At 48.1% G+C, this 27146-nt stretch overlaps 1 protein-coding gene across 1 annotated transcript in view; it reads right to left on the minus strand.

The window, feature by feature from the left end:
* The window catches only part of igsf11 (immunoglobulin superfamily member 11), a 348245-nt gene that overhangs the window by 75423 nt on the left and 245676 nt on the right, over positions 1-27146 (minus strand). Inside the window, exon 2 of the mRNA XM_072513936.1 lies at positions 23380-23543. Coding sequence (XP_072370037.1) covers positions 23380-23543 — 164 coding nt within the window. The remainder of the gene's footprint in view (positions 1-23379; positions 23544-27146) is intronic.

Raw genomic sequence — 27146 nt, forward strand, 5'->3', positions numbered from 1 at the left:
CGCATGCACCCCCTCCTGGAACTCCTCTTCCCCACTGCCCCAGGGCCCTGAAACGATGCCTGGGGCTTTTCTCCTATTACGCTCAGTGGGTCCCTAATTACGCAGACAAGGCCCGCCCACTCATTCAGTCCACAGTTTTCCCCCTGGCGGCTGAGGCCCGCTAGGCCTTCAACCGCATCAAGGCAGACATCGCCAAGTCCACAATGCACTCGGTCGACGAGTCCCTCCCCTTCCAGGTGGAGAGCGATGCATCGGACGTAGCTCTGGCCGCCACCCTCAACCAGGCGGGCAGGCCCGTGGTCTTCTTTTCCCGCACTCTCCATGCCTCCGAAATTCGGCACTCCTCTGTCGAAAAGGAGGCCCAAGCCATTGTGGCAGCTGTGCGACATTGGAGGCATTACCTGGCCGGCAGGAGATTCACTCTCCTCACTGACCAACGGTCGGTTGCCTTCATGTTCAATAATACACAGCGGGTAAAGATTAAAAATGACAAGATCTTGAGGTGGAGGATCGAGCTCTCCACCTATAATTACGAGATTTTGTATCGCCCGGGGAAGCTCAACAAGCCCCTTGATGCCCTATCCCGCGGTACATGTGCTAGCGCACAAGTGGACCGACTCCGGGCTCTCCACTATGACTTCCTCCACCCGGGGGTCACCCGGCTTTTACATTTCATCAAGGCCCGCAACCTGCCCTACTCCATTGAGGAGATCAGGACCGTCACCAGAGACTGCCAGGTCTGCGCAGAGTGCAAGCCGCACTTCTACCGGCCAGATCAAGCGCACCTGGTGAAGGCCTCCCGCCCTTTTGAATGCCTCAGCGTGGACTTTAAAGGGCCCCTCCCCTCCACCGACTGCAACACGTACTTTCTGAACGTGATTGAAGAGTACTCCCGGTTCCTTTTTGCCATCCCATGCCCCGATATGACTTCTGCCACGGTAATTAAAGCCCTGCACAGCATCTTCGTTCTTCGGTTTCCCCACCTACATCCACAGCGATCGGGGATCGTTTCTAATGAGCGATGAGCTGCGTCAGTTGCTGCTCAGCAAGGGCATCGCCTCGAGCAGGACTACCAGCTACAACCCCCGGGGAAAAGGGCAGGTGGAGAGGGAGAACGCTGGCCCTGCGGCAGGAGGTCCTCCCCGACGCGCTCCACTCCATCCGATCGCTTCTCTGCACCGCGACTAACGAGACCCCTCACGAACGCGTGTTTGCCTTCACCAGGAAGTCCACCTCTGGGGTCTCGCTCCCAACATGGCTGACAGTTCCTGGACCCGTCCTCCTTCGCAAGCATGTGCGGACCCATAAGTCAGACCCCTTGTTCGAAATAGTCCACCTCCTACATGGTAACCCGCAGTACGCATACGTGGCACACCCCGACGGGCACCAGGACAGTCTCCCTCCGGGACCTGGCACCCACTGGATCCCCACCCACGACCCACGACATGACAATGCCCTCCCCCCCGCCCCCCGGTTGTCTCTTTCGCCCCTGCGCCACTCATCCTCCGTCCAGCGAACCTCACCACAGCCCCCATCCCAGCAGGATCTGTCCTCCCATTGGTTCCACTCAGGGGTGACGAAAACGAGGACAACACGCTCCCGGAGTCGCAAGTGAACAAGTCAGCGCCCACATCACCACCAGGACTGAGGCGATCGCAGAGGAGGGTCAAGGCCCCTGACAGACGTAACTTGTAATATATTCCATCACACCCGCCGTACTCTTTTTTAAACAGGGGGTGAATGTGGTAGTCACCACTAGTAGTGTATTACATGTATTATGGCACTGCCCGTATATTAGAGGTACAAGGGTAAATCCCTGCCTGCTGGCTCTGCCCAGTAGGCGGCGTATAAATGTGTGGCCTCTCCTGTGATGCTGCCATTCTGGTTCCAGCTACAGGAGGCACAACATCTTGCACAATAAAGCCTCGATTGTTCCACTATTCTCGTCTTTGTGGTGATTGATAGTGCATCACTACTCTTAACAAACCCAGTCTGGTCTTCCCCAATAACGTCCGGAACACAATCCTCAATCCTGGAGGACAAAATTTTGGCCAGCAATTTGGCATCCACATTCAACAGGGATATCGGCCTGTAGGACCCACACAGCTCCGGGTTCTTGTCCCGCTTCAGAATCAGCGATATCATGGCCTGTGACATCGTCGGGGACAGCACCCCTCTTTTCCTTGCCTCATTGAACATCCTCATCAACACTGGCCCCAATATTCCAGAGAACGTTTTATAAAACTCCACTGGGTACCTGTCCGGCCCCAGGGCTTTACCCGACTGCATCTGCTTCAGACCCTCCACTATCTCTTCCAACCCGCTCGGGGCCCCCAGCCCTTCTACCAGCTGGCCGTCCACCTTTGGGAAATTCAGCACCTCCAAGAAGATCCTCATCCCCTCCAGCCCGTAGGGGGTTCCGACTTATACAGCCTACTGTAGAAATCCCACAACGCCTTATTCACCCCTGCTGAATCTCCAACCAGGTTCCCATCTCCGTCATTTACTTTCCCTATCTCCCTGGCTGCCTCCCTCTTTCTAAGCTGCTGTGCAAGCATTCTGCTGGCCTTCTCTCCACTCATAGATCGCCCCCCTCGCCTTTCTCAGCTGCTCCACTGCCCTCCCTGTGGTTAACAAGCCGAACTCCACCTGTAGCCTCCGCCGTTCCCTTAAAAGCCCCGTCTCTGGGGTCTCTACATACCTCCTATCGATCTGTAGTATCTCCTTTACCAGTCGGTCCGTCTCTGCCCTGTCCACCTTCTCTCTATGGGCCCGTATCGAGATCAGCTCCCCTCTGACCACCGCCTTCAGTGCTTCCCAGACCACCGCTGCTGAAATTTCTCCCGAATCGTTGACCTGCAGGTAGTTCTGAATACATTTCCTCCGCCGCTCGCACACCCGTTCGTCAGCCAAAAGTCCCACATCTAACCTCCAGTGCGGGCACTGGTTACTGTCTTTACTAACCTGCAGGTCAACCCAGTGCGGAGCATGGTCTCAGCTTGTGATCGCCAAGTAATTTGTGTCCACCACCCCTGCCAGGAAGGCCCTGCTCAAAATAAAGAAATCAATCCGGGAGTACACTTTATGCATGTGTGAGTAGAAGGAGAACTCCTTCACACTCGGCTGCCCAAATCTCCATGGATCCACCCCGCCCCCCCCCCCCATCAGCTCCATGAACCCTCTTAGTTCCTTTGCCATTACTGGTACCCTGCCCGTTTTCGAGCTTGACCGGTCCAAACCAGGGTCCATAACTGTGTTGAAGTCCCTTCCCATGACCAACCTGTGAGAGTCCAGATTCGGTATCTTCCCCAGCATCCTCTTTATAAACTCCACATCATCCCAATTTGGCGCATACACATTTAATAATACCACCTGCACCCCCTCCAGTTTCCCACTGACCATAATGTATCGACCTCCCACGTCCGAGACTATTCTACCCACCTCAAACACCACCCAATTATTGATCAGGATCGCGATCCCTCTAATCTTTGAGTCTAGTCCCGAGTGAAAGACCTGACTGACCCAGCCTTTCCTCAATCTAATCTGGTCAGTTACTCTAAGGTGCGTCTCCTGCAACATTGCACGAACACAAGTGGCCTCTTGACCGGCCCATTTAACCCTCGAACATTCCAGATGATCAGCCTAGTTGGGGGGCTCATTGCTGCCCCCCCCCCCCCTTCGCCGATCAGCCATCCCATTTTTGGGCCCGCCTCCAGCCCATGCTCCGTGCCTCCACCGGCCCACCCCCAGGCAGCCTCCGGCCACAAACTCCTCTCTGTCCCTTAGCCCAAGTCCCTCCCTCGTCAGCAAAATATGTACCCCCCCCCCCCCTTGTAACAACACTCTGCAACCCAACCCCTTTAATAAACCGAACATATGCACACTCCCCACTGGGCTTCCGTGAGCTAACCCACCCAGCTAGCTTGGTGGCCCCCATCCCTGGCGTCGTATAGTCTCCCACCTATTGTCCCCCCCCCCCCGCCCCCCCCGCTCATTCAAACATGCTCCAACATCAAACAATCCCCACACAATTGCCCGACAGAAAAACACCAAGATCTAAACAAGCACACCTCCATCCCCCAACAGTGCAAATGAAACCTTAACTCATTCAGCTCTGCCGCTGGTCCCAAATCAATGCAAAAGGCATTACAAACAGCTTCCACAAAACAAAAAGGAGAAACTTTTTTTTTTTTAATTAAAACACGAACGTTGCAGCAAAGTTCAAAAGTTCTCAGTCCACCATCAGTCCTTTCCTTTTCGCGAAGTCCAGCGTGTCCTCAGGCGACTCGAAATAAAAGTGCTGTTCCTCGTGCATGACCCAGAGACGGGCCGGATACAACAGGCCGAACTTCACCTTTTTTTTTTAAAAAAGGATCGACCTAATCTGGTTGAAGCCTGCTCTTCTCCTGGCCACCTCCACACTCAGGTCTTGGTGAACCCGCAGGATACTGTTGTCCCACTTACAGCTCTGTGTCTGCTTGGCCCACTGTAGAATACACATCCTTATCCAAGTACCTGTGGAATCTCACCACCATTGCACTCGGGGGGGGGGGGTCTCCCATTCGCGGCTTCCTCGCGAGTGCTCTGTGTGCCCTGTCCACTCCAAGGGCCGGGAGAATGCCCCACCCCCCAGCAGCTTCACAAACATGTCTGCGATGTATGCCCCAGCATCCGCAGCTTCGGACCCCTCCGGGAGCCCAACAATTCTCAAGTTCTGCCGGCGGGGCCGATTCTCTAGGTCCTCCACCTTCTCCAGAAGCTTCTTCTGCTGGTCTCTCAGCATCCCCACGTTCAACTCCAACACAGAGGAGCCAGCAGAATTGCCACAGTACCCAGCTAGTGAGCGGTTATTCAGTACTTGATTAGCGCTGAAAGATCTCAAGTTGACAGTCCCCGGCCATGAAAGTGACTTCAGCATTCAGTGAAACGTCACTGTGAGGATGGTTAGCGGATTGCACCTACTGTCCAACTGATGAGGGGTCAGGAGAAAATTCACTCCTTCTAGTATACATGAAAACATCAAAACCTAATGATTGATTTTTCTCCTCCCTCTGCTCGTATGCAATTGAAGCTCTGTGACTCCATCCGAAACTAGGCAGCAGTGAGGCAGGATATGGGGGAAATATTAGGCAGCACTGGCTATCCCTCATCTTCCCACTCAACCTTGTCATGTGAGAGTACCTTTAAGAAATGGATGTTTGTAAATTGGTATGCACATAAGTATCTGTCGTGAGAGTACCTTGAAGAAATGGATGTTTATTACTGCAGTGATGTCAGAGAGTGGGTGGAGCTGGGCTGTGTCAGCTTTTCACTTTTGTTTTAGGCTGTTTGCTGCAGTGTGTGTTTTAGTTTTGTTTTCAGAGCTGGATTGCTGCAGTCACAGCCAGAAGGTGTATTAGAGTCTCTCTCTGTAATCTAAAGACTGTAAATCGATCCTGGTGATTTAAAACTAATAACAGTAGTGACTTTAGCCTGATGTGCTTCTGCTAAAAGGTGTTTTAAGTCTTATGGATGTTAAAAGGAAAGCTTAAAGTATTACTTGGTGTTGTATTCTTTGGGGGTTGTATTTGAATTAATGGTTGCTAAGATGTTCACTATGTTTTAAAAAGGTTAACTTGAGTTCATAGAATAAACATTGTTTTGCTTTAAAAAATACTTCTCCGTTTCTGCTGTACCACACCTGTAGAGTGGGTTGTGTGCTCCCCATACCACAATCTATTAAAAGTTGTGGGTCAGGTGAACTCCATGGTACACTTTGGGGTTCTCTAAACAAATACATAACAAATTGGGGGCTCGAGGGGGATAAAAGTCCATCTATTGGATTGGCTTTGTGAACTTAAAGACAGTGAGGTGTGAGCATATTGTGGGTGCTTTTCAGGTGTGGTATTTTAGTTTAAGTAGGGAGTGTGTTGTGGACAATGGCTCTTTCAGAGGCTCACAAGTTTTTGGGGGTGGAGACGGTCACACGCAGGACCTAATGGACAGAGACTATAAGCAGACTGTTAGATTTGGCAAAAACATTACAGTTAACATTACCTGATAAAATGTGAAAAAATGAGGTAATTATGGCAGTGGCTAAGCATTTATAGTTGCCTGAGATACAGTATGACTCGTTGGAAATGGCAAAAATTCAGTTACAAATTAAACAAATGGAACATGAGAAAGAATTAAAGCAGCTTGAATACAAAAGATAGAGAGAGGAAAAAGAAAGAGAAAGAGAGAGACGAAACAGAGAGAGAAGAAAGGAAAACAGAAAGAATAGCCCTGGCAGAACAAAAAGAAAGAGAAAGGGTGTTACAGATCAGGGAAAAAGATAGAGAGAGAGAGAGAGTTGGAACTTCAGAAAATGGCCATGAAACATGACAGTCAGTTAAAATTGGCAGATGTAAAGGGAAACGTGCAGTTGGTGGATAGTGATGAGGATAGTGAGAAAGAGCGTCATCGTCGAAGGCTTCGTGGGAATCTATTTAAATATGTCCAAGCATTGCCACGGTTTGACGAGAAGGAGGTAGAAGCCTTTTTCATTTCATTTGAGAAAGTAGCTAAACAAATGAAATGGCCACAGGCCAGAAAGGTATTACTGATTCAAACAAAGCTGATTGGTAGGGCTAGTGAAGTTAGGGCTACTGGAGGAGATATCTGGGTCTTATGAGGAGGTGAAAAAATCCATCTTAGGTGCATATGAACAGGTGCCTGAAACCTACAAAGGTTTAGAAATTTAAGGAAAGAATTTGGTCAAACATACATGGAGTTTGAAAGGATCAAACAGAGTAATTTTGATAGGTGGATAAGGGCTTTGAAAATAGACAAAACGTATGAAGCTCTCAGAGAAATTATATTTTTGGAGGCGTTTAAAAATACAATTCCTGATGTAGTGAGAACTCATGTGGAAGAGCAGAGGGTTAAAACTGCGAGATTAGCAGCAGTAATGGCAGATGATTATGAATTAGTTCGTGAATCAAAGTTTGGTTTCCGACATCAGTTTCAGCCAGTGAGGGATAGAAACTGGGGCCATGAGAAGTACTCAAGTGGTAAAGGTAAAGGTGATCTGATGCGAGATAATAAGAGGAGTCTACCTCAGATTTAAAAAGAAATCCAGGAGGGTGGAATAGAAATGAAAAGTTTCAAATATTTTCATTGTAATAAACTGGGCCATGTAAAGTCACAGTGTTGTTGGTTGAAGAAAAGCACTGGGAAGGCTGATGCGGTTGATGCATGATCAATGGCCACTAAAGCGAGGTTGTAGTCCAACTGAAAGCTTTAATAAGCTAGCTGTTTCCCCCAGCAGTTCAGGTACAGAATGAAGGCTGCTGGGGCGGCATGGGCTCTTATACGCACCTAGCAGGGCAGAGCTACCATACAGCTTGACCAATGGGAAACATACAATTTCTACCAATGGTGTTCCAGAATTACCAGGCACCGAATACCTCTACTACCACATTCACCCCCTGTTGAAGAAAGAGTCCGGCGGGGGTGGTGGCCTGATACTGCAAACATGGCAATGTGGTAGAATTAGTTATGGAGGTACCGTAATACCTCCGTAGTGTTTTGTAACTATTTACAATTCTAGTAACTATTTACAATTTATGATTTAAATTTACAATTTAAAATGAAGCAATCAGTCGATCAGGGGCCCTGGTCATCCTCTGTGATCGTCGGAGCTTCGGTGGTGACTCCGGTGGAGGCTCGGGCGTCTGTGACTCCGGGAGCGTGGCCTCGATCTGGTGGCAGCTTCGACACCCCTAGTGGGGAAAACGGTTGACCTGGAAAGGGAGCGCCTGCGGGGTGCGTCGGTGGGTGGGGGGGCCTAGACGGGGCTGGCGGAAGGACCGATCCTCCTGTAAGGTGCACAGGTGGAGGGGAGGGTGGGACTGGTGGTTGGGGTGTGCGAGGGAATCCGGAGGGTGCCAGGTCTCCGAGGGAGACCGTATCTTGTCGGCCGTCGGGGTACGCCATGTAGGCGTACTGGGGGTTAGCGTGGAGAAGATGGACCCTCTCGACCAACGGGTCCGACTTGTGCGCTCGCGTGTTTTCGGAGCAGGATGGGTCTGGGAGCTGCCAGCCAGGTCGGGAGCGAGGTCCCAGAGGAGGACTTCCTGGGGAAGATAAGGAGACGTTTGTGAGGTGTCTGGTTGGTTGTGGTACAAAGCAGTGACCGGATGGAGTGGAGGGCATCTGGGAGGACATCTTGCCAGCGGGAGATTTGGAGATTCCTGGACCATAGTGCCAGTAGGACGGTCTTCCAGACCGTTCCGTTCTCCCTCTCTACCTGTCCGTTACCCCGGGGGTTGTAACTGGTCGTCCTGCTCGAGGCGATGCCCTTGCTGAGCAGGAATTGACGCAGTTCGTCGCTCATAAAGGAGGACCCCCTATCACTATGTATGTAGGCGGGGAACCCGAACAGTGCAAAGATGCTATGGAGGGCCTTGATGAGGGTGGTTGCGGTCATGTCGGGGCAGGGGATGGCGAATGGGAACTGGGAGTACTCGTCAATCACATTCAGGAAGTACGTGTTGCGGTCGGTGGAGGGGAGGGGGCCTTTTAAGTCCATGCTGAGGTGTTCAAAGGGACGGGAAGCCTTTATCAAGTGCGCTTTCTCTGGCCGGTAGAAGTGTGGTTTGCACTCCGCGCAGATTTGGCAGTCCCTGGTGGCTGTCCTGACCTCCTCGATGGAGTAGGGCAGGTTGCGGGTCTTGATAAAAAGTGGAAAAAGCGAGTGACCCCCAGGTGGCAGAGATCCTTGTGGAGAGTTCGGAGGCGGTCCACTTGTGCTGTGGCACATGTGCCGCGGGACAGGGCGTCAGGAGGCTCGTTTAGCTTCCGGGACGATACAAGATCTCGTAGTTGTAGGTGGAGAGTTCGATCCTCCACCGCAAGATCTTATCGTTTTTTTATCTTCCCCGCCATGCATTATCGAACATGAAAGCAACCGACCGTTGGTCAGTGAGGAGAGTGAATCTCCTGCCGGCCAGGTAATGCCTCCAATGTCGCACAGCTTCTACTATGGCCTGCGCCTCCTTTGCGACTGAGGAGTGGCGGATTTCGGAAGCATGGAAGGTGCATGAGAAGAAGGCCATGGGCCTGCCCGCTTGGTTGAGGGTAGCCGCCAGAGCTACGTCACACGCGTCACTCTCGACCTGGAAGGGGACGGACTCGTCGATGGCGTGCATCGTGGCCTTTGCAATGTCCGTTTTGATGCGGCTGAAGGCCTTGGGGGCCTCTATCGACAGGGGAAAAGCTGTGGATTGGGTCAGGGGACGGGCCTTGTCCGCATAGTTGGGGACCCACTGGGCGTAGTAACTGAAAAACCCGAGGCAGTGCTTCAGGGCCTTGGAGCAGTGAGGGAGGGGGACTCCATAAGGGGGCGCATGCGTTCAGGGTCGGGGTCTATAACTCCATTTCGCACTGTGTAGCCGAGCATGGCTAGGTGGTCGGTCTTAAACATGCATTTATCCTTGTTGTATGTAAGGTTAAGGATCTTTGTGGTCTGGAGGAATTTTCGGAGGTTGGTGTCATGGTCTTGCTGGTCGTGGCCGCAGATGGTGACATTATCGAGATACGGGAATGTTGCCCGTAAACCGTACCGGTCAACCATTCGGTCCATCTCACGCTGGAAGACCGAGACCCCGTTGGTGAAAGTGCAGGGAACCCTTAAGAAGCGATAGAGCCGCCCATCTGCCTTGAAGGCAGTGTATTTATGGTCGCTAGTGCGGATGGGGAGCTGGTGGTAGGCGGACTTAAGATCGACCGTGGAGAAGACCTTGTAATGCGCGATCCAGTTTACCAGGTCGGATATGCGGGGGAGAGGGTACGCGACCAGCTGCGTAAACCTGTTGATGGTCCGACTGTCATCGATGACCATCCTATGCTTCTCCCCGGTCTTTACCACCACTACTTCAGCTCTCCAGGGACTGTTGCTAGCTTAAATGACTCCTTCCCTCAATAGCCTTTGGACCTCTAACCTAACACAAAACGACTTTTTATCTCTACTGAGTGGGAACCGGAGGCCAGGGAGATTTTTTGATTAAGGGGGTGGACGAAGAGAGAACAGCGCCTTACTGTGTCGGGGTGTATGAAGCTCTCCGTGCTACCAGAGTCGATTACGCAGGATGTCTCGTGCCCGTTGATAAATACAGTCGTTGTAGCAGTTGAGAGCATTCGAGGTATGGACTGATCCAGAGTCACCGAGGCTAATCACAGCAATTGAGTGTTCTCTTCGGGCAGTGTCAGCCGAGCTGGGGTCCTGGGGGTCCATCCAAGATGGCAGCTCCCATTGGTCGCACGTGGCTGGGGGTGCACAAAATGGCGGCGCCCATCCATCTAACGTGGCGTCTGCGGGACAAGATGGCGGCACCCGGGGGCCGCACGTGGCCCTGGAGTAGGAAGATGATGGCGCCCGCTGGCCGCACGGGGACCGTGGAGAGGTTTGTGGTGGTGGTCCGCATTCGCCGCCGGAGACCGCGGCAACCGCACGGGCCTGGCATACCACCACGAAATGGCCCTTTTTACCGCATCCCTTGCAGGTGGATGCGTGGGCCGGGCAGCGCTGGCGGGGGTGCTTGGCCTGCCCGCAAAAGTAGCAGCGGGGCCCCCCGGGGTTGCCAGGCCGCCTTGCAGCACAAGCTTGTGGGGGATGTCTCGGGGTCGGCTGCGGAGGGGTTCCACGCTGCCCAGGGGGCTGCCGCAATGTCAGGAATGTAAGCGCGGGCATTTCTGGAGGCCACATCCAGGGAGCCTGCAAGGGCCCATGCCTCCTTGAGACCAAGAGTGTCTTTTTTCAGCAATCGCTGGCGGATTTGGGAGGACAACATACCTGCCACGAAAGCATCCCAGACCAAGAGTTCAGTGTGTTCGCTCGCCGAAACTTGCGGGCAGCTGCAGTTTCTCCCCAACACCAGGAGTGCACGGTAGAATTCTTCCAGCGATTCCCCAGGGATTTGTCGCCTCGTTGCTAGCAGATGTCGGGCGTAGACCTGGTTTACTGGGCGAATATAATGTCCTTTTAGCAGCTCTATTGCTGCATCAAAGTCTTCCGCGTCCTCGATAAGGGTGTAAATCTCCGGGCTCACCCTCGAGTGCAGGACTTGCATTTTCTGTTCTCCCGTGTGCGTGTGTTTTCGGCCGTCCTGAGATATCCTTCAAAACACGCCAGCCAGTGCTTGAAGATTGCCGCTGAGTTCGCTGCGTGGGGGCTGAGTTGCAGACACTCCGGCTTGATTCGGAGCTCCATCCTTTTAAATCTAGCTTACTAAATTGATGCACGATCAATGACCACTGAAGCGAGGTTGTAGTCCAACTGAAGGCTTTAATAAGGTAGATGTTTCCCCCAGCAGCTCAGGTACAGAATGAAAGCTGCTGGGGCGGCACGGGCTCTTATGCCCCGCTTAGCAGGGTGGAGCTACCAAACAGCTTGACCAATAGGAAGCATACAATTTCTACCAATGGTGTTCCAGCATTACCAGGTACCGTAATACCTCTTCAACCACAGTGGTAAAACAGGATAAGACAGTGGGGTTTGTGAAAGTGGTAAAGGAAAGTCCAAGTGAAGCGAAGGAGGTGCAAAAGATTGTACAGCCTGATCAAGAGGTGATTGATAAGAAGGTGCCAGATCTCTTTAAAGAATTTACTTGTGTGGGTAAAGTTTACTCATGTGTATCAGGAGGACCTGGTAAAGAAGTCACAATTTTAAGAGAAACAGGAGCTAGTCAATCTTTAATGGTAAGAGACGATGAGTTATGTAGTTTGGGAAGAATGTTGCCAGAAAAGGTGGTAATACGTGGAATTCAGGGTAAGAGGAGTAGTGTTCAATTATATAAGGTAAGGTTGGAAAGCCCAGTGAAGAGTGGTGAAGTGGTAGTAGGAATAATAGAGAAACTATCTTGTCCAGGAATACAGTTTATCGTGGGTACTGATATAGCTGGATCGCAGGTGGGAGTGATGCCTACTGTGGTTGAGAAGCCAGTGGAAAAATCAGACAACTGAAGTGTTGAAGGACGAATATCCAGGGATTTTTCCGGATTGTGTAGTAACAACGTCGCAAAGTCACAGGTTAAAACAAGAGGAGGAATCAAAGAGTGAAGATGACGTTGAAGTGCAATTATCAGAAACAATTTTTGATCAGATGGTTGAAAAAGAACAAGAACAGGTGGAGGATGAGGCGGATATTTTTAATTCAGGAAAAGTGGCGGAGTTACAACAAAAAGATGTCGAAATATAACGGATGTATCAGAAAGCATACATGGAAGAGGAATGTGAGTGTATACCAGAGTGTTATTACTGTAAAAGTGATGTCTTGATGAGAAAATGGAGACCTTTACATCTGCAGGCGGATGAAAAGTGGGCAGAAGTTCATCAAGTAGTATTGCCGGTTGGGTATAGAAAGGAGGTGTTACGAGTTGCACATGAGGTACCAGTGGGAGGTCATTTGGGAATAAGGAAAACTCAAGCTAAAATCCAGAAACATTTTTATTGGCCTAGACTACATAAAGATGTCGTTAAATTTTGTCAATCATGTCACACATGTCAACCGATAGGGAACCCTCAAGCAGTGATAAAACCAGCGCCCTTAATACCCATTCCAGCATTTGAGGAACCTTTTACAAGGGTCCTAATTGATTGTGTAGGACCGCTTCCTAAAACAAAAAGTGGGAATCAATATCTTTTGACTATAATGGATGTGTCTACTAGGTTTCCAGAGACCATTCCAGTACGTAATATTACAGCTAAAAAGATTGTGGAGGAGTTACTTAAATTCTTTACTAGTAAAGGACTACCCACAGAAATACAATCGGATGAAGGATCAAATTTTACCTCGAGCTTATTCAAAGAAGTTATGGATAGCTTAGAAATAAAACAATTTAAATCAACTGCGTACCACCCAGAATCGCAGGGAGCATTCGAAAGGTGGCATCAGACATTAAAGACAATGTTGAGGGCTTATTGTCAAGATTATCCAGAGGATTGGGATAAAGGAATTCCATTCGTATTGTTTGCAATTAGGGATGCACCTAATGAGTCAACCAAACTAGTTTTTGGTCATGAGGTAAGAGGACCACTTAATTTGATTAAGGAAAAATTGGTGACTGAGAAATCGGAACTTACATTATTGGATTACATGTCAAATTTTAGGGAACGATTAAATAGAGCAAGTGAATTGGCGAGACAACATTTAAAAGTTGCACAAAATGTGATGAAACGGGCAGCATAAAAGAAATTAAAGATTGTAGTTTTGCCAGTGGAGATAAAGTTTTAGTGTTGCTACCAGTGGTAGGTGAACTTTTAAAAGCAAGGTTTTGTGGACCTTATCAGATTGAAAGGAATTTTTTTAAAACATTTTTTTTAATTATTTTTATTCTCCTCCTTTTTCACATTTTCTCCCAAATTTACACCTACCAACAATAAACAATAATCAGCAAATGTCAATCCCCAGAACAATAACAACGATCCCATCCTCCCACCAAACCCCAAACATTAGCCCGCATATTTACATAAACAAATGACAAAATGGAATCAGGGATCACCCATAGTCACCCTTAATACACACAGCCCCCCTCTCCCCAACCTTCCCACCCATCACCCACAACTAATGTTCGATGTTATCCAGTTCTTGAAAGTGCATAATGAATAATGCCCATGAATTGAAGAACCCTTCCGTCCTTCCCCTCAGTTCAAACTTAACCTTCTCAAGAGTCAAGAATTCCAACAGGTCCCCCCGCCACTCCAAGGCACAGGGTGGAGAGGTTGCTCTCCATCCCAACAGCATCCGCCTTCGGGCGATCAACGAGGCGAAGGCTACGATATCTGCCTCCGCACCCGTTTCCAACCCTGGCTGGTCCGACACCCCAAATATGGCCCCCTGGGTACCCGGGTCCAGTTTCACATGCACCACTTTGGAAATTGCCCTAAAAACCTCCTTCCAGTAATCCTCTAGCTTTGGATAGGACCACAACATATGAACGCGATTAGCGGCCCCCCGCCCCGCAACGCTCACACATCTTCTACTCCTTCAAAGAATCGGCTCATCCTCACCCTCGTGAGGTATGCTCTGTATACCACCTTCAGCTGTATCAGCCCCAACCTCGCACATGAGGTGGAGGCATTTACTCTCCGGAGCATCTCACACCAGAACCCCTCCTCTGTAACCTCTCCCACGTCTTCCTCCCACTTTGCTCTGATCCCTTCCAGTGGTGCCTTATGCTCTTCCAAAATAGCTCTGTAAACCGCTGACACTACCCCCTTCTCCAGTCCCCCTGTCGTCAGCACCTCCTCTAGCAATGTGGAGGCCGGTTCCTCCTGGAAGCTCTGTATCTTCTTTCTGGCAAAATCTCGAGCCTGCATGTATCTAAACACTTCCCCCCTGCTCCAGCCCATACTTCCTTCCAGCTCCTGCAGTCCTGCAAACCGACCACGAAGAAACAAATCTTTTAGCGTCTTAATCCCCTTCTCCTCCCATTTCCGAAAATTTCCATCCCAACTCCCTGGCTCAAATCTGTGGTTCCCCAACCCGAAGTGTTGGCGAAACTGCCTCCAAATTCTCAATGAAGCTATTATTACCGGACTCCCTCAGTATTTCCCCGGAGCTATCGGGAGCGGTGCTGTTGCTAGTGCTTTCAGTCCCGACCCCCTGCACAAAATCTCCTCCATTCTGACCCACTGGGAATCAACCCCTCTGATCCAGCTCCGCACCTTCACCACATTTGCCGCCTGTTTAGCATAGGGCTAAATCGCTGGGTTTGAAAGCAGACCAAGGCAGGCCAGCAGCACGGTTCAATTCCCGTACCAGCCTCCCTGAATAGGCGCCGGAATGTGGCGTCTAGGGGCTTTTCACATTAACTTCATTTGAAACCTACTTGTGACAATAAGTGATTTTCATTTCATTCAGTCGTAGTACATCAGGTTCAGAAAATCCAAACCCCCTGCCTGCCTTCCCCTCTGTAGCAGCATCTTTCTCACTCTGGCCACCTTCCCTCCCCGTATGAACAAGGTAATCCTTCCCTCAATCTCTCTGAAAAAAGCCTTTGGCAGGAAAATCGGCAGGCATTGAAAAATAAACAGAAATCGCGGCAACATATTCATTTTAACCACCTGTACCCGACCCGCCAGTGACAGAGGGAGACCATCCCACCTTGCCAGATCAGCTTTCACTCTCCCTACCAAACTAGAGGTGTTGTACCTGCGAAGCCCCCCCCCCCCCCCACTCCCGGGCAATCTGCACCCCCAGATACCTAAAATGAGTCCCTGCCCGACGGAATGGCAGCCCCCCCACCCCTGGCCGAGACACCACAAAATACTCACTTGTCTAGATTCAGCTTGTACCCCAAGAAAGACCCAAATACTCGAAGTAGCTCCAGTATCCCCCCTATCGACACACTCGGTTCCGACATGTATAACAGCAAGTTATCGGCATACAAGTACACCCTATGCTCTAACCACACCCCCACCCCCCCTCCACCGCACTATTCCTTTCTATGCTCCTGAACTTCTCAATGCGATGGCCAACGGCTCAATCGCAAGTGCAAACAGCAGAGGGGACATAGGACATCTCTGCCTCGTCCCACGGTGGAGAGAAAAGTATCTTGAGCTGATGTTGTTTGTGTGGCCACTCGCACTCAGCTCCTTATATAGCAGCTTTACCCAGTTCACAAATCTTGGTCCAATCCCAAACCACTCCAGAACTGCCATCAAGTACCCCCATTCTACCCGGTCAAACGCCTTCTCAGCGTCCAATGCCACAACCACCTCTGTTTCCTTCCCCTCTGCTGGTGCCATAACGATGTTCAATACCCTTCTAACGTTTGAAATGAGCTGCCTCCCTCTCACAAACCCAGTCTGATCCTCACCTATCACCTTTGGGAGGCACTCCTCCAGCCTACCCGCCAGTCCCTTCGCCAATACTTTTGCGTCCATATTCAGAAGTGGTATGGGCCTATACGACCCACACTCAGTCGGATCCTTGTCTTTTTTTTTTAGCAACAGTGAAATCGATGCCTGTCCCAAGGTTTGTGGCAGCACCCCCTTCCCTATCGCCTCTTCAAACATCCCCACCATCAGGGGCGCCAGCTTATCCTTGAATGTTTTATAATATTCCACCGGAAACCCATCCGGCCCTGCCACCTTCCCCGACTGCATCCTCCCAATCGCATCCTTTATCTCCTGCTCCACTATCAATCCTTCTAATGTAGCCCTGTCCCCCTCCCCTAACCTCGGGTACACAAACCCATCTAGAAATTCCTGCATCTCACGGTCTCCCCCAGGTGGCTCTGACCTGTACAACCTCTCCTAAAACTCCTCAAAAACCTTGTTAATCAGATCTGGAGCCACCACCAACTTCCCTGCCCTATCCCTCACCTGCACAATTTCCCTTGCCGCTGCTTCCCTCCGGAGCTGACCTGCTAACATGCCTTATCTCCATGTTCATAAACTGCACCCCTTGCTCGTCTCAGTTGGCGCACCGCCTTCCTGGTAGACAGTCGGTCGAAGCTCGCCTGTAGTTCCTTCCTCTTTTCCAGCTTCGCTGGGTCCCCATCTTCTGCATAACTCCTATCTACCTCCAACATTTCATCTGTTACCCTCTGCCGCTCCAACCTCTCCTCTTTGTCCACCCTGGCCTTAAAACAAAATTACCTCACCCCTCACCACCGACTTTAGAGCCTCCCAGACAACTGCCTTCGACGCCTCACCCATACGTAGTTGAAACCTACATATTCCTTAATTACCTTTTCAATTTTCTCACAGAACACTTGGTTCCCCAGAAGTCCCACATCCAATTTCCACCCCGGCCTCTGCGCTACCCCCTTCTCCAGCACCATATCCACCCAGTGCGGAGCATGACCTGTCACTGCAATTGCCGAGTATTCCGACCCCTTAACCCCAGCCAGCAAAGCCTTCCCCACCACAAAAAAGTCGATCCGCGAGTACACTTTATGGACTGCTGAGAAAAACGAGTACTCCTGTTCCCTTGGGTGCAGAAACCTCCAAAGGTCCACCCCTCCCATTTCCACCATTAGCCCAGCCAGCGCCTTCGCCCCTCCTCTGATGGAAACAGCGAGCGCGGCCGTGATCTGTCCAGCCTTGGTTCTTGCACTAAGTTCCAATTCCCCCACAATCAGTTCATGTGTGTCCAAGTCGGGGATGGTCCCAAACACCTTCTTCGCGAATCCCACATCGTTACAATTGGGGCCGTATACACTTAACAGCGCCACTAATCTCCCCTCCAGCGCCCCTGTCACAATCACATATCTACCCCCCTGATGTGCCACCACCTTCTCCATCTGGAAGCGTACCCTTTTGATGACCAGTACCGCTACCCCTCGAGCCCTTCCGTCAAATCCAGAGTGAAACACGTGACTAACCCAGCCCTTAAGTCATACCTGGCCCTTCACTCTTGCAGCATTGCCACATTGGCTTTCAAACTTTTAAGATGCGCAAGCACCCTTGACCTCTTGACCGGTCATCCTAACCCTCTCACGTTGCACATGACTATCCTAACTGGGGGTCTCTCACCCCCCCCCACCATTATTATCCACCATCATCATACCACCGGGCCCTGCCCCATAAGCCTGACCCGCTTATTAACATCAAACCCCTCTTCCCCCCCCCCCTCCCAAAACCCCTCCCTACATTTCCCCTTGAAAAAACATCTCCCAGCATCAATCCCTTCCCCCCTCTCGCTCGCCTCGTAGGCCCATTGAAACCTGCTATCCAGGCTCCAATGTCCGAAGCCCTCCTCTCACCTCACCTCCGTTCACTAGCCGACTTTAGTTAGCTAGCACGGGTGGCTCCCCTAGCCAAGATATATCGTCCCCTCCCACCCAATCCCAGAGAAAGAAAAAACAAAAACAATAATCCAAGCCATACAATTCACTAAAATAAGATATAATCGTCGCAACACAGAATGCCAATCAACCCAACCATTAACTTGAACTCTGTAACAATACAAAGAGAAGTAAATTACAATACACATCTGTAAAAAGAAAGTTGTAACATTTATACATTTTCCAGCTGCTCAAACACAGTCCACAGTCTCTCTTCCAGCTCTGCTCCTCACGCCTGTCCCAAGCCTTCTGCCCTCACGAACGCCTCAGCCGCCTCCGCTGTCTCAAAATAAAAGTCTTTGGCATTAAATGTTAACCTCAGCTTCATCGGGTAAACCATACCAAATCGCACCCCCTTTTTGTACAATGCGCCTTCACTCGCCCAAACGCCGCTCGTCTTTTTGCCAACTCCACCGTCAAGTCCTGATAGATCCGAACTTCAGCACCATCCCACTGCACCTCGCGCTTCTGCTTCGCTCAGCTTAATGCCTTCACCTTCATGCAGTACTTATGGAAGCAGATAATTACTGCTCTTGCCGGATCGTTCACTTTGGGCTTCGGCCTTAATGACCGATGAGCTCGGTCTAGCTCGTACCGGGAGGGGTTCTCACCCTCCCCCATCAGCTCCGTCAACTTCTTAGCAAAGTATTCTGTTGGCCTTGGGCCCTCTGTCGCTTCGGGCAAGCCCACAATTCTCAAATTGTGCCGCCTTGAGCGGTTCTCCAAGTCCTCGAGCTTTGCTCGGAGTCCTCTGTTGACCTCCACCACCCTCCTCAGCTCATCCCCCATCGAGGTGAACTGGTTGCCGTGCTGTGACACGGCCTCCTCCACTTCCTTCATCTTCTCGCCCTGCTCTCTCATCTCGGCCGATGTCTTTGCCACAGTTACTCTCACCGGGGCGATTGCCTCCTCCACTAATGACTTCAATGCGACCGCCGTCTCCTTCCTCAAGGCCTCCATGTGCCTCGCAAACTGTTTTTCCAGCTCCACCGCCATCATCTCGGTCATCCTCTCCACCGTAAGTAATGCGGCCCCACCATGCGGTTCGGCTTCCGCCATCTTGTCAGCACTTTTGCTCGTCCTCTCATTCAGCGGCGAGACTGCATTTCTTCCTTTCTTCGACGCTGCTCTTCGCATCCTGTCGCGGCTTATTGTTTTTCCTTTCTTTTTTCCCCTTCTGACCTTCATCAATCTGTTTTTTTGTTTTTTTTAAACAATTTTTCTTCCTTCACAGAAATAAAAGGGAAGAAAAAAAAACTTTCACCAAACTTCTTTTAAACTTCTTTTTTACATTCCTCCAGAGTTCCCCTGGGACCGGGCTTCAGCCTTCTTATTACATTCTAGGTGGGAGCCATCCGATGTGGGACATCCCACCTGCATCGCGCCCTGGTCTTGGGCCTGCCGCCTCGGCCTGTTTGGCTCTGCCCCCGCTGCTCTGGCCTTCGAGCGTGCTGGGCCCAGCGCCTCAGCCCCCGCCGCCCGACACCCGCGTGGGGTTCCTCGCCGGTTTTTAAACCGGCCCCGCTAGCTGCCCGTGAAGGTCCCAAAGGCCGACGATAGTCAGGGGGGTGATCAGAAAATCGGGGAAATCCCCGAAAGATCCGCAAATCGTGGCCACCGGTGGGAGCTCTTCTTGATGCGGCCGCCCCACTCGCATACGCCACTGGAAGTCAGATTGAAAGGAAATTAAGTGAGGTGAATTATGTCGTAAAAACGCCGGATAGAAGGAAAACTCACCGAGTGTGTCATGTGAATATGCTTAAAAGGTACTTTGAAAAGGAAGAAGAGAAAAAGGCGGCGGTTTTAATGATTCTAACTCAAAGTGACGAACCAAATTCAGATGACTGAATTTGACATACCTCAAATTAAATTGGAAAACGAGGATGTTCTTAAAAATTGGGATAAATTGTTGAGTTACCTTCCAGAGGAAAAACGGACTGACCTGAAAGAGTTATTGATATCACGTGGGCACGTTTGTAGAGATAAATTGGGAAGTACTAAAATGGCTATACATGATGTAGATGTGGGAAATGCTGTTCCAATCAAACAACATCCATATAGACTTAATCCTTTAAAATTGGCACAGGTTAACAAAGAGATTGAGAGTATGCTTAAAAATGGCATAATTGAAGTGGGTTGCAGCCAATGGAGCTCACCCATAAAGATGGTACCTAAACCAGACGGTACCCAACGGTTGTGTGTGGACTATAGAAAGATTAATGCAGTTACAAGAACAGACTCTTATCCTATCCCACATTTGGAGGATTGTATTGAGAAAGTGGGACAATCAGCTTTTATTTCCAAACTGGATTTACTTAAAAGGTTACTGGCAGGTACCTTTATCCGAAAGGGCGAAGGAGATTTCAGCTTTTGTGACTCCAGATGGTATATACCAATTCAAAGTTATGCCATTTGGTATGAAAAACACCCCAGCCACATTTCAACGGTAAACTAACAAAGTCGTTTCAGGATTACCCAATTGTGCGGTCCACAACGACGATCTGGTAATTTTCAGCCAGACATGGAAAGAACATTTAAAACATCTGAGGGAGTTATTCGATCGACTTCAGGAGGCGGGTTTGGTGATAAACCTAGCCAAAAGTGAATTTGGAAAAGCCCAAGTCACTTTCCTTGGTCATACAATCGGACAGGGTCGAATGGTCACATGGGATGTGAAACCAACAGTTATTGAGGAGTTTCCAATACCCTCTAGACGAAGGGAAATAATGCAATTTCTTGGCATGAGTGGATTTGTTCGAACATTGTTGAAAACCTTTTGTAGCGTGATTGCTCCACTAATGGACTTGCTGAAGAAACGTCGAAAATTTCAGTGGACACCGGACTTTCAACAGGCATTTGACAGCCTGAAAGCTGTGATAACCAATGCTCCTATATTGGAGAATTACAAGGGACTCTGTGATCAGATTGAACTAAAGTATCTGACTTTAAAGAGACATGCCTAGGTGTAGAGAAATGGATGGATCGTGCAGAGACCTTCTTGTTCAAAGAGACTGTCAATCGAGAAAGATTTCAGTTGGAGGAAGAACGACGAAAAAAAATGGACTATATTATTATAATATATTTTTTGAAACGAAAAAGTATATTTACTGTGTGCATTTCTTAAAGGATAGTGAAAAGGTGAAAAATGAAACCATCTAGAAGTTGATGGGTTTTTTTTTCTTGGGGCGAGGTGTCATGTGAGAGCACCTTTAAGAAATGGGTGTTTATAAATGGGTGTGTATATAGGTATCTGTCGTGAGAGTACCTTTAAGAAATGGGTGTTTATTACTGCAGCGATGTCAGAGAGTGGGTGGAGCTGGTATGTCTGTCAGCTTTTTACTTTCGTTTTAGGCTGTTTGCTGCAGGGTGTGTTTTAGTTTCGTTTTCAGAGCTGGATAGCTGCAGTCACAGCCAGAAGGTGTATTTGAGTCTCTCTCTGTAATCTAAAGACTGTAAATCGATCCTGGTGATTTAAAACTGATAACCGTAATGACTTTAACCCGATGTGCTTCTGATAAAAGGTGTTTTAAGTCTTCTGGATGTTAAAAGGAAAGCTTAAAGGATTACTTCGTGTTGTATTTTTGGGGGGTTGTATTTGAATTAATGGTTGCTAAGATGTTCACTGTATATTTTAAAAAGGTTAACTTGAGTTCATAGAATAAACATTGTTTTGCTTTAAAAAATACTTTTCCATTTCTGCTGGATCACACATGTAGAGCAGGCCGTGTGCTCCCCATGCCACAATCTAGTAAAAGTTGTGGGTCAGGTGAACTCCATGATACACTTTGGGGTTCTCTAAACCCTGGCCCATAACAATCTTAACAACCCGAACCAGAGCAAGAGAGCTCAGACGTGATGCTGTAGCACATCCCTAAGTGGCCAGAACAGTACCATCACGGACCCTGTTACCAGCTGTATGGGCTACTCACCAGAACTGAAAAGAGGAAACAATTTTCTAACCATCATAAGAACTCTTCCTATTTCCAATGCTGTCATCAACTTCCCAGGTGCACAGTCAATCTGCCAAAAAGCCACATCTGTGTTTCTTATACACCCTGTAAACTCAAACAAGGTCAATGGAAGCCATGGTCAAGCACATGGTAAGATTTTCACTTGGATAGGCCATCGTCTTCGTATAGCAGGTGCTTATTCACTATAATCTGCTGCTCACAATTTGTTCTTCTCGACGCTGGGAGACCAAATATAGACTGGGTGACCATTTTGAAGAACATCTCCATTCGGTCCGGAAGTGTCATCCTAAGTTTCCAATTGCCTGTCATTTTAATTCTTTACCCGCTTCTCACTCTGACCTTCACTGCTCCAACAAATCTCAATGGAAGCTTGACGAAGCACTTTATAACCTTCTGGACTGAACATTTGAGTTCAACAATTCCAGATCTTAACCTGCTCCTAAATTCGATGGACTGGCGTTGCTGGTATGAAACTGCTGTTGTCATCTACAACCGTTCTAGACTTTTGTTTCTCTTCTTGAGCCAGTGCCAGTTCCTTTTGCCCTCCATAAGCATCACCTCACGTCATCTTTCCTGCATCCTATGCCATCACCAACCTGCCCTTTTGCTATTCCCCCCATCTCCCCACCTGCCTCTTATTTACAACCTGCTACACCTCAAACTTCTCCAGTTCCAGTGAGAGGCCATCAACTTGAAATGTTAGCTCTGTTTCTCTCTCCATAGATGATGCAGCTTTTCCAACATTTCCTTTTTATTTTACAGCCTGTCTCAGTTCAGCAGATTGAATTGCTTTGGCAGGACAGATGTACCTTGTGTTCTGATATCACATGGGCGGTATTCTGCTTTGATATATTGCCTGAAATGGAGCACAATATCAACAATGAGATCTAACATTTCCACATTGATCCTGCATGAATTTCCACTGAGTTCCCATCTGGAACATCTCTGACTGGCTCTTCCCAGAAGCAATTGCCCAGGGGACAGATCTCATTTCTCACCCATCCACGTTGAGCGATTGAGGCAGGAAGTAAATTCCTATTGTAAAATCTGTTCTGCTAAGTGAAAGTTATAGCTTTCTGCTCCTTGCACACAGCCTTCTAAAGATGGAAGCAACCCCAGAGTAAGCCAATGAGATTTACTCAGAACTGCCAGTAGAAGCCATTACAATGATTCTGAATAGTCCAATTTTTAAAAAAGAAGATGCTTCCTAGAAGCTGGCCGTAATGAAGCTCATTATGTTTCCACTTGTGAGCTGCCATATATGCAATGCTGGACCTTGTATATCAGCTCGTCGTTACCATAGAACTTGGTGTGAATTGTTGCTCTGATTTCCGGGAGACTCATCTGAGGAGCTGCTCTGAATTGAGATATAAAGTGGAGTAAGTAAACTTAAGTAAAAACAAGATAAGTCCAGGCATCTAGATCCTGGATAAGACACTCAAGTGCAGTGCTGTGAATTTTCTTTCTATGCCAAGAGCTTCACCAGCAAGTTCTGCACAGGGAAGGCTAAAATGAGTGATATTAACACCAGGGCTCGAGCACTCAGGCAAGTGTAAAGACATCTATTTATAGATGTAATATTTTTAATGACCAACCTGTTCTGGCTGATTGGCATTGGAGAGGGGTGTCACAGTCCAAATGATATTCAGTTGATTCAGAGCAGCACTTGTTGTGAAGGTGCATGGCAGTTCAGCTGTTTGACCTCTGGCAACCTGTACACTCCTGCTACTCATGGTAACTCCCAATGACTTCACCCAACCTGTCAAGAAAAGATCAATAATGTTGAATGGATGCAATGCAAACAGCAAATGACATTAAACTGACTGGCAAACATGTTGCACTTGGGTGTGGTAATGCTGATGTGATGCAGTCGTAATGAGCTGTTTAAATACAGAATACAAGTTGAATTGGAATGCAACCCAGTGACATGATCAAGGGGGTCAGATGATGCCACAATCTGACAATTTGTGGTTTGTGAATTCTACCTCAAGCCCACAACTGCACACCACAGAATAGCACCTGTTATCTGTTACAATCTACAAAAGACCAAGATATTTTCTTTCAACATAAACAAAAGTTTTTATAAGATGGACTTGTTTCAAAATAGCACATGGCCTGAAAGAATCAAAAACATTTTTATTTTCACAAAAAGAGAATCTGAATAGATGGCATGGACATTTTACTATTGGTAATTTCACTGAAGGGAAAGATGACAACATTTGAAAAATATGCACCCCTCCGAGATATTATTCAACCCCAAGAATTTTGCACATCACAGGTCTTTTCCAATCTTAGTGAAGAGATCTAGATGAGAAAGGTGTGCAACCAGCTCCTACATGAAGCCCTGGGGGTGGGGGAGCTAGGGAAATTAGAGTAGTTTATACTACAGCACAAAAAAGACTTGGTGAAACAACCACCAAATCATCACTGCAGTTACATTGACAAATATTGCCAAGATTTTAAATTTAAATATTGTAAAAGAAGCACAGACTAGGAATTGAGCACTGAAAAGATGATCAACTACCATTCTGTGAACTCCAGTGGAAAGAAGATTGGGCAAAATAAAATAAATGGCTGCAGATACACTACAAGCCCTTTTTGCAGTCCAGGCAAAGGTCAGTTTTACCTCCGTCCCTGGCCAAGATCAGCTGCCTAAATAGTTTTGGCCATCCCAGTGAAAGGAGTGGGCACCCCTTATTGCTATGTTGCTGACTTATTTCAGGTGGCCAACTCATTCAGGTGCAGTCCATGCATGTTATCACTATGGAGAATTTGTGGAATTTATCTAATTTTGCACGAGATCAATAGAAACTACTGAATATCCAGAACGTTTCTGACCAGATACAAGGGGCCTTCACAAAATGCTCAATATTCTGGATGTTGCTGTCATTCACCAACCTTACCCGCACTCTTCTGGAAAGAGAGCCAAGTAAACAAACGCCTCAAAGGTGACAAGGTATAAACCTTGCTATAGTGGATAAAGACTCTGTTAACATTTGCAAGAACAGTAATGAAGGAACACCATAGAAAGGCATGAGCCTTGACCAAAGTTGACAATGATACAACCTTAAGGATCCTGAAAAAACTTCTCTTACGTTACCACAAATACATTCTATAGATTCCAGAGGAGCAGCTGTCCATTGCTTGAATGATTGGTCTCAGAATCTGCTCTTGAATGGACTGCGTTTTAAGCAACATCCCATTAGCTCTCGGACTTGGATTTCACCCCAACCAACGATGGCAAGGTGGCACATTCGAACACCGCACACACACACACACACAATCATCAAGCTCCCTTGTACATTTTGTCCCTCAAATGCTACCTCCCCGATGATATTATGTATTTCAACACGGGGAGACAAGTTGAGCTCGGTGTGTGATTGAAAACGCAAGCGACACAGAATGTGGTGGAAGAGGTTGCACCAGAAGAATATGGCCGTAAGGTGTGAATCCAGAGTTTCCTCCGTGGCCTTTCCCTCTGCATCTTGTAAACCACACGGCCACAGAGCAATTTGCACATGGCGTGCATTTGTTTAAGATGTTCAAAATAGCCTGAAAGAATCAAAAACTGCCACGTTCTCAGGACAACTAGTCACCAGCAATAAACGTGGCTTGGCAGCATTGCGCACGTTCGAAGAACAAAAAACACAAAATCATTAAAACTGGTGCCTGCACCGTCCCATTACCCTTGGCCTCTCCCATGGTAAGGAGTAAGTGCAACAACAACAAAGGTATGATCTGCTCCTCACAACCAGAAAGAAACTTGCACATTCTTCCGCATAGGCTGCCTCCACTATTGTTAAAGACTTGCAGTTAAAAATGGACGTAAGCTAAGAATATCTGAGCTTCGAGGATTTAAGAGAACAGAAGGCCTATGAAGCCTTCCCCAGCACCTGGCCTTATTTGGACACTGCATCCAAGTTTCTACTGTAAAAAGATTTGAGTGAATGAAGTGAAGGTTAACATTTAAACGGTCTGTCCCAGATGGTATCAGACAGCTAATGGAATTTAATAATAATAATCTTTATTAGTGTCACAAGTAAGCTTATATTAACACTGCAATGAAGTTACTGTGAAAATCCCCTAGTCGCCACATTCCGGCACCTATTCAGGTATACAGAGAGAATTCAGAATGTCCAATTCGCCTAACAAGCACGTCTTTCGGGACTTGTGGGAGGAAACCGGAGCGCCCGGAGGAAACACACGCAGACACAGGGAGAAGGTGCAGCCTCTGCACAGACAGTGACCCAAGCAAGGACTCAAACCTGTGTCCCTGGCGCTGTGAAGCAACAGTGCTAACTACTGTGCTACCATGTGTTGCTATCACTCAGTTGATGTTATAGTAGGGATTTAAGACTATGTGTAAGTTCGAGGCGGCGGTTAAACATTTTGTCAGGGCAAAGTTAGGGAATTCCTTATTCATGATGCAGTGTGAAGGACGATTTGTATAGTTTATCATTTAGAGGATGAATAATGCATTATAGTGCCCAAGATGACAAGAGATGATGAGACATGACTTCAAACTAACAAACTGGTTTATAAAAACACATGGTGAACAGCAAACAACATTTATAGTTTCGTTAGTTTATGAAAATTATTAAGCGCACAGGAAGTCATTTTAATTCCCTCACTCAGAATGAAAACTGGCAGGAATAGATTGGCCACCTTCTTTATACCCCACCTGATTTTAAGTTGCAATCAATCAATCCACTGGTTAAGATAAAATTAAATCCACAACCTTACTGAACTCCCCAAGCATAGGTCAACACTCAAGATAAACAATTCAAAATCTTAGTGGCACAAAATTTACGACAAAAATCAGGGGTTTGCATTGTTTAGCTGTCGATCGCCTAGTGATCCATAATTAACCTGATGAAATGTGGATCTTTGTCAATACCCAGCTGTTTCAACCAACTCATCTTCCTAGTGCTGCAATATCTTGCAAAAACAAAAAGGGTTGCATTGTTGAGATGCCTATAATGAATCAGCTGTGACATCCTACCTCGTTGGTTAGTTAATTAAATTGCAACCAGCTTAATTTGTGATTCGCTTTTTGTTTAAAGCAGTTTCCTTTCAAGGGACTGTGCCTATAATGTATCCTTGAGCTTATTTGATATAGCTTACCTGGTTACTGGTGTTCATTAAATAGTTGGTTTCATATTTGCAGATTTAATGTTGAGATAAAAAGCTGAAATTAACATGAGGACAACAACTTAAATCTGTACAGGAGCTTCAAAATTAGATCAGATGACCAAATAAACTGCAGGGGCTGGTTTAGCACAGGGCTAAATAGCTGGCTTTGAAAGCAGACCAAGGCAGGCCAGCAGCACGGTTCAATTCCCGTACCAGCCTCCCCGAACAG

Source organism: Scyliorhinus torazame, chromosome 8 (assembly GCF_047496885.1).
Source record: "Scyliorhinus torazame isolate Kashiwa2021f chromosome 8, sScyTor2.1, whole genome shotgun sequence".
Classification (NCBI taxonomy): Eukaryota; Metazoa; Chordata; class Chondrichthyes; order Carcharhiniformes; family Scyliorhinidae; genus Scyliorhinus; species Scyliorhinus torazame.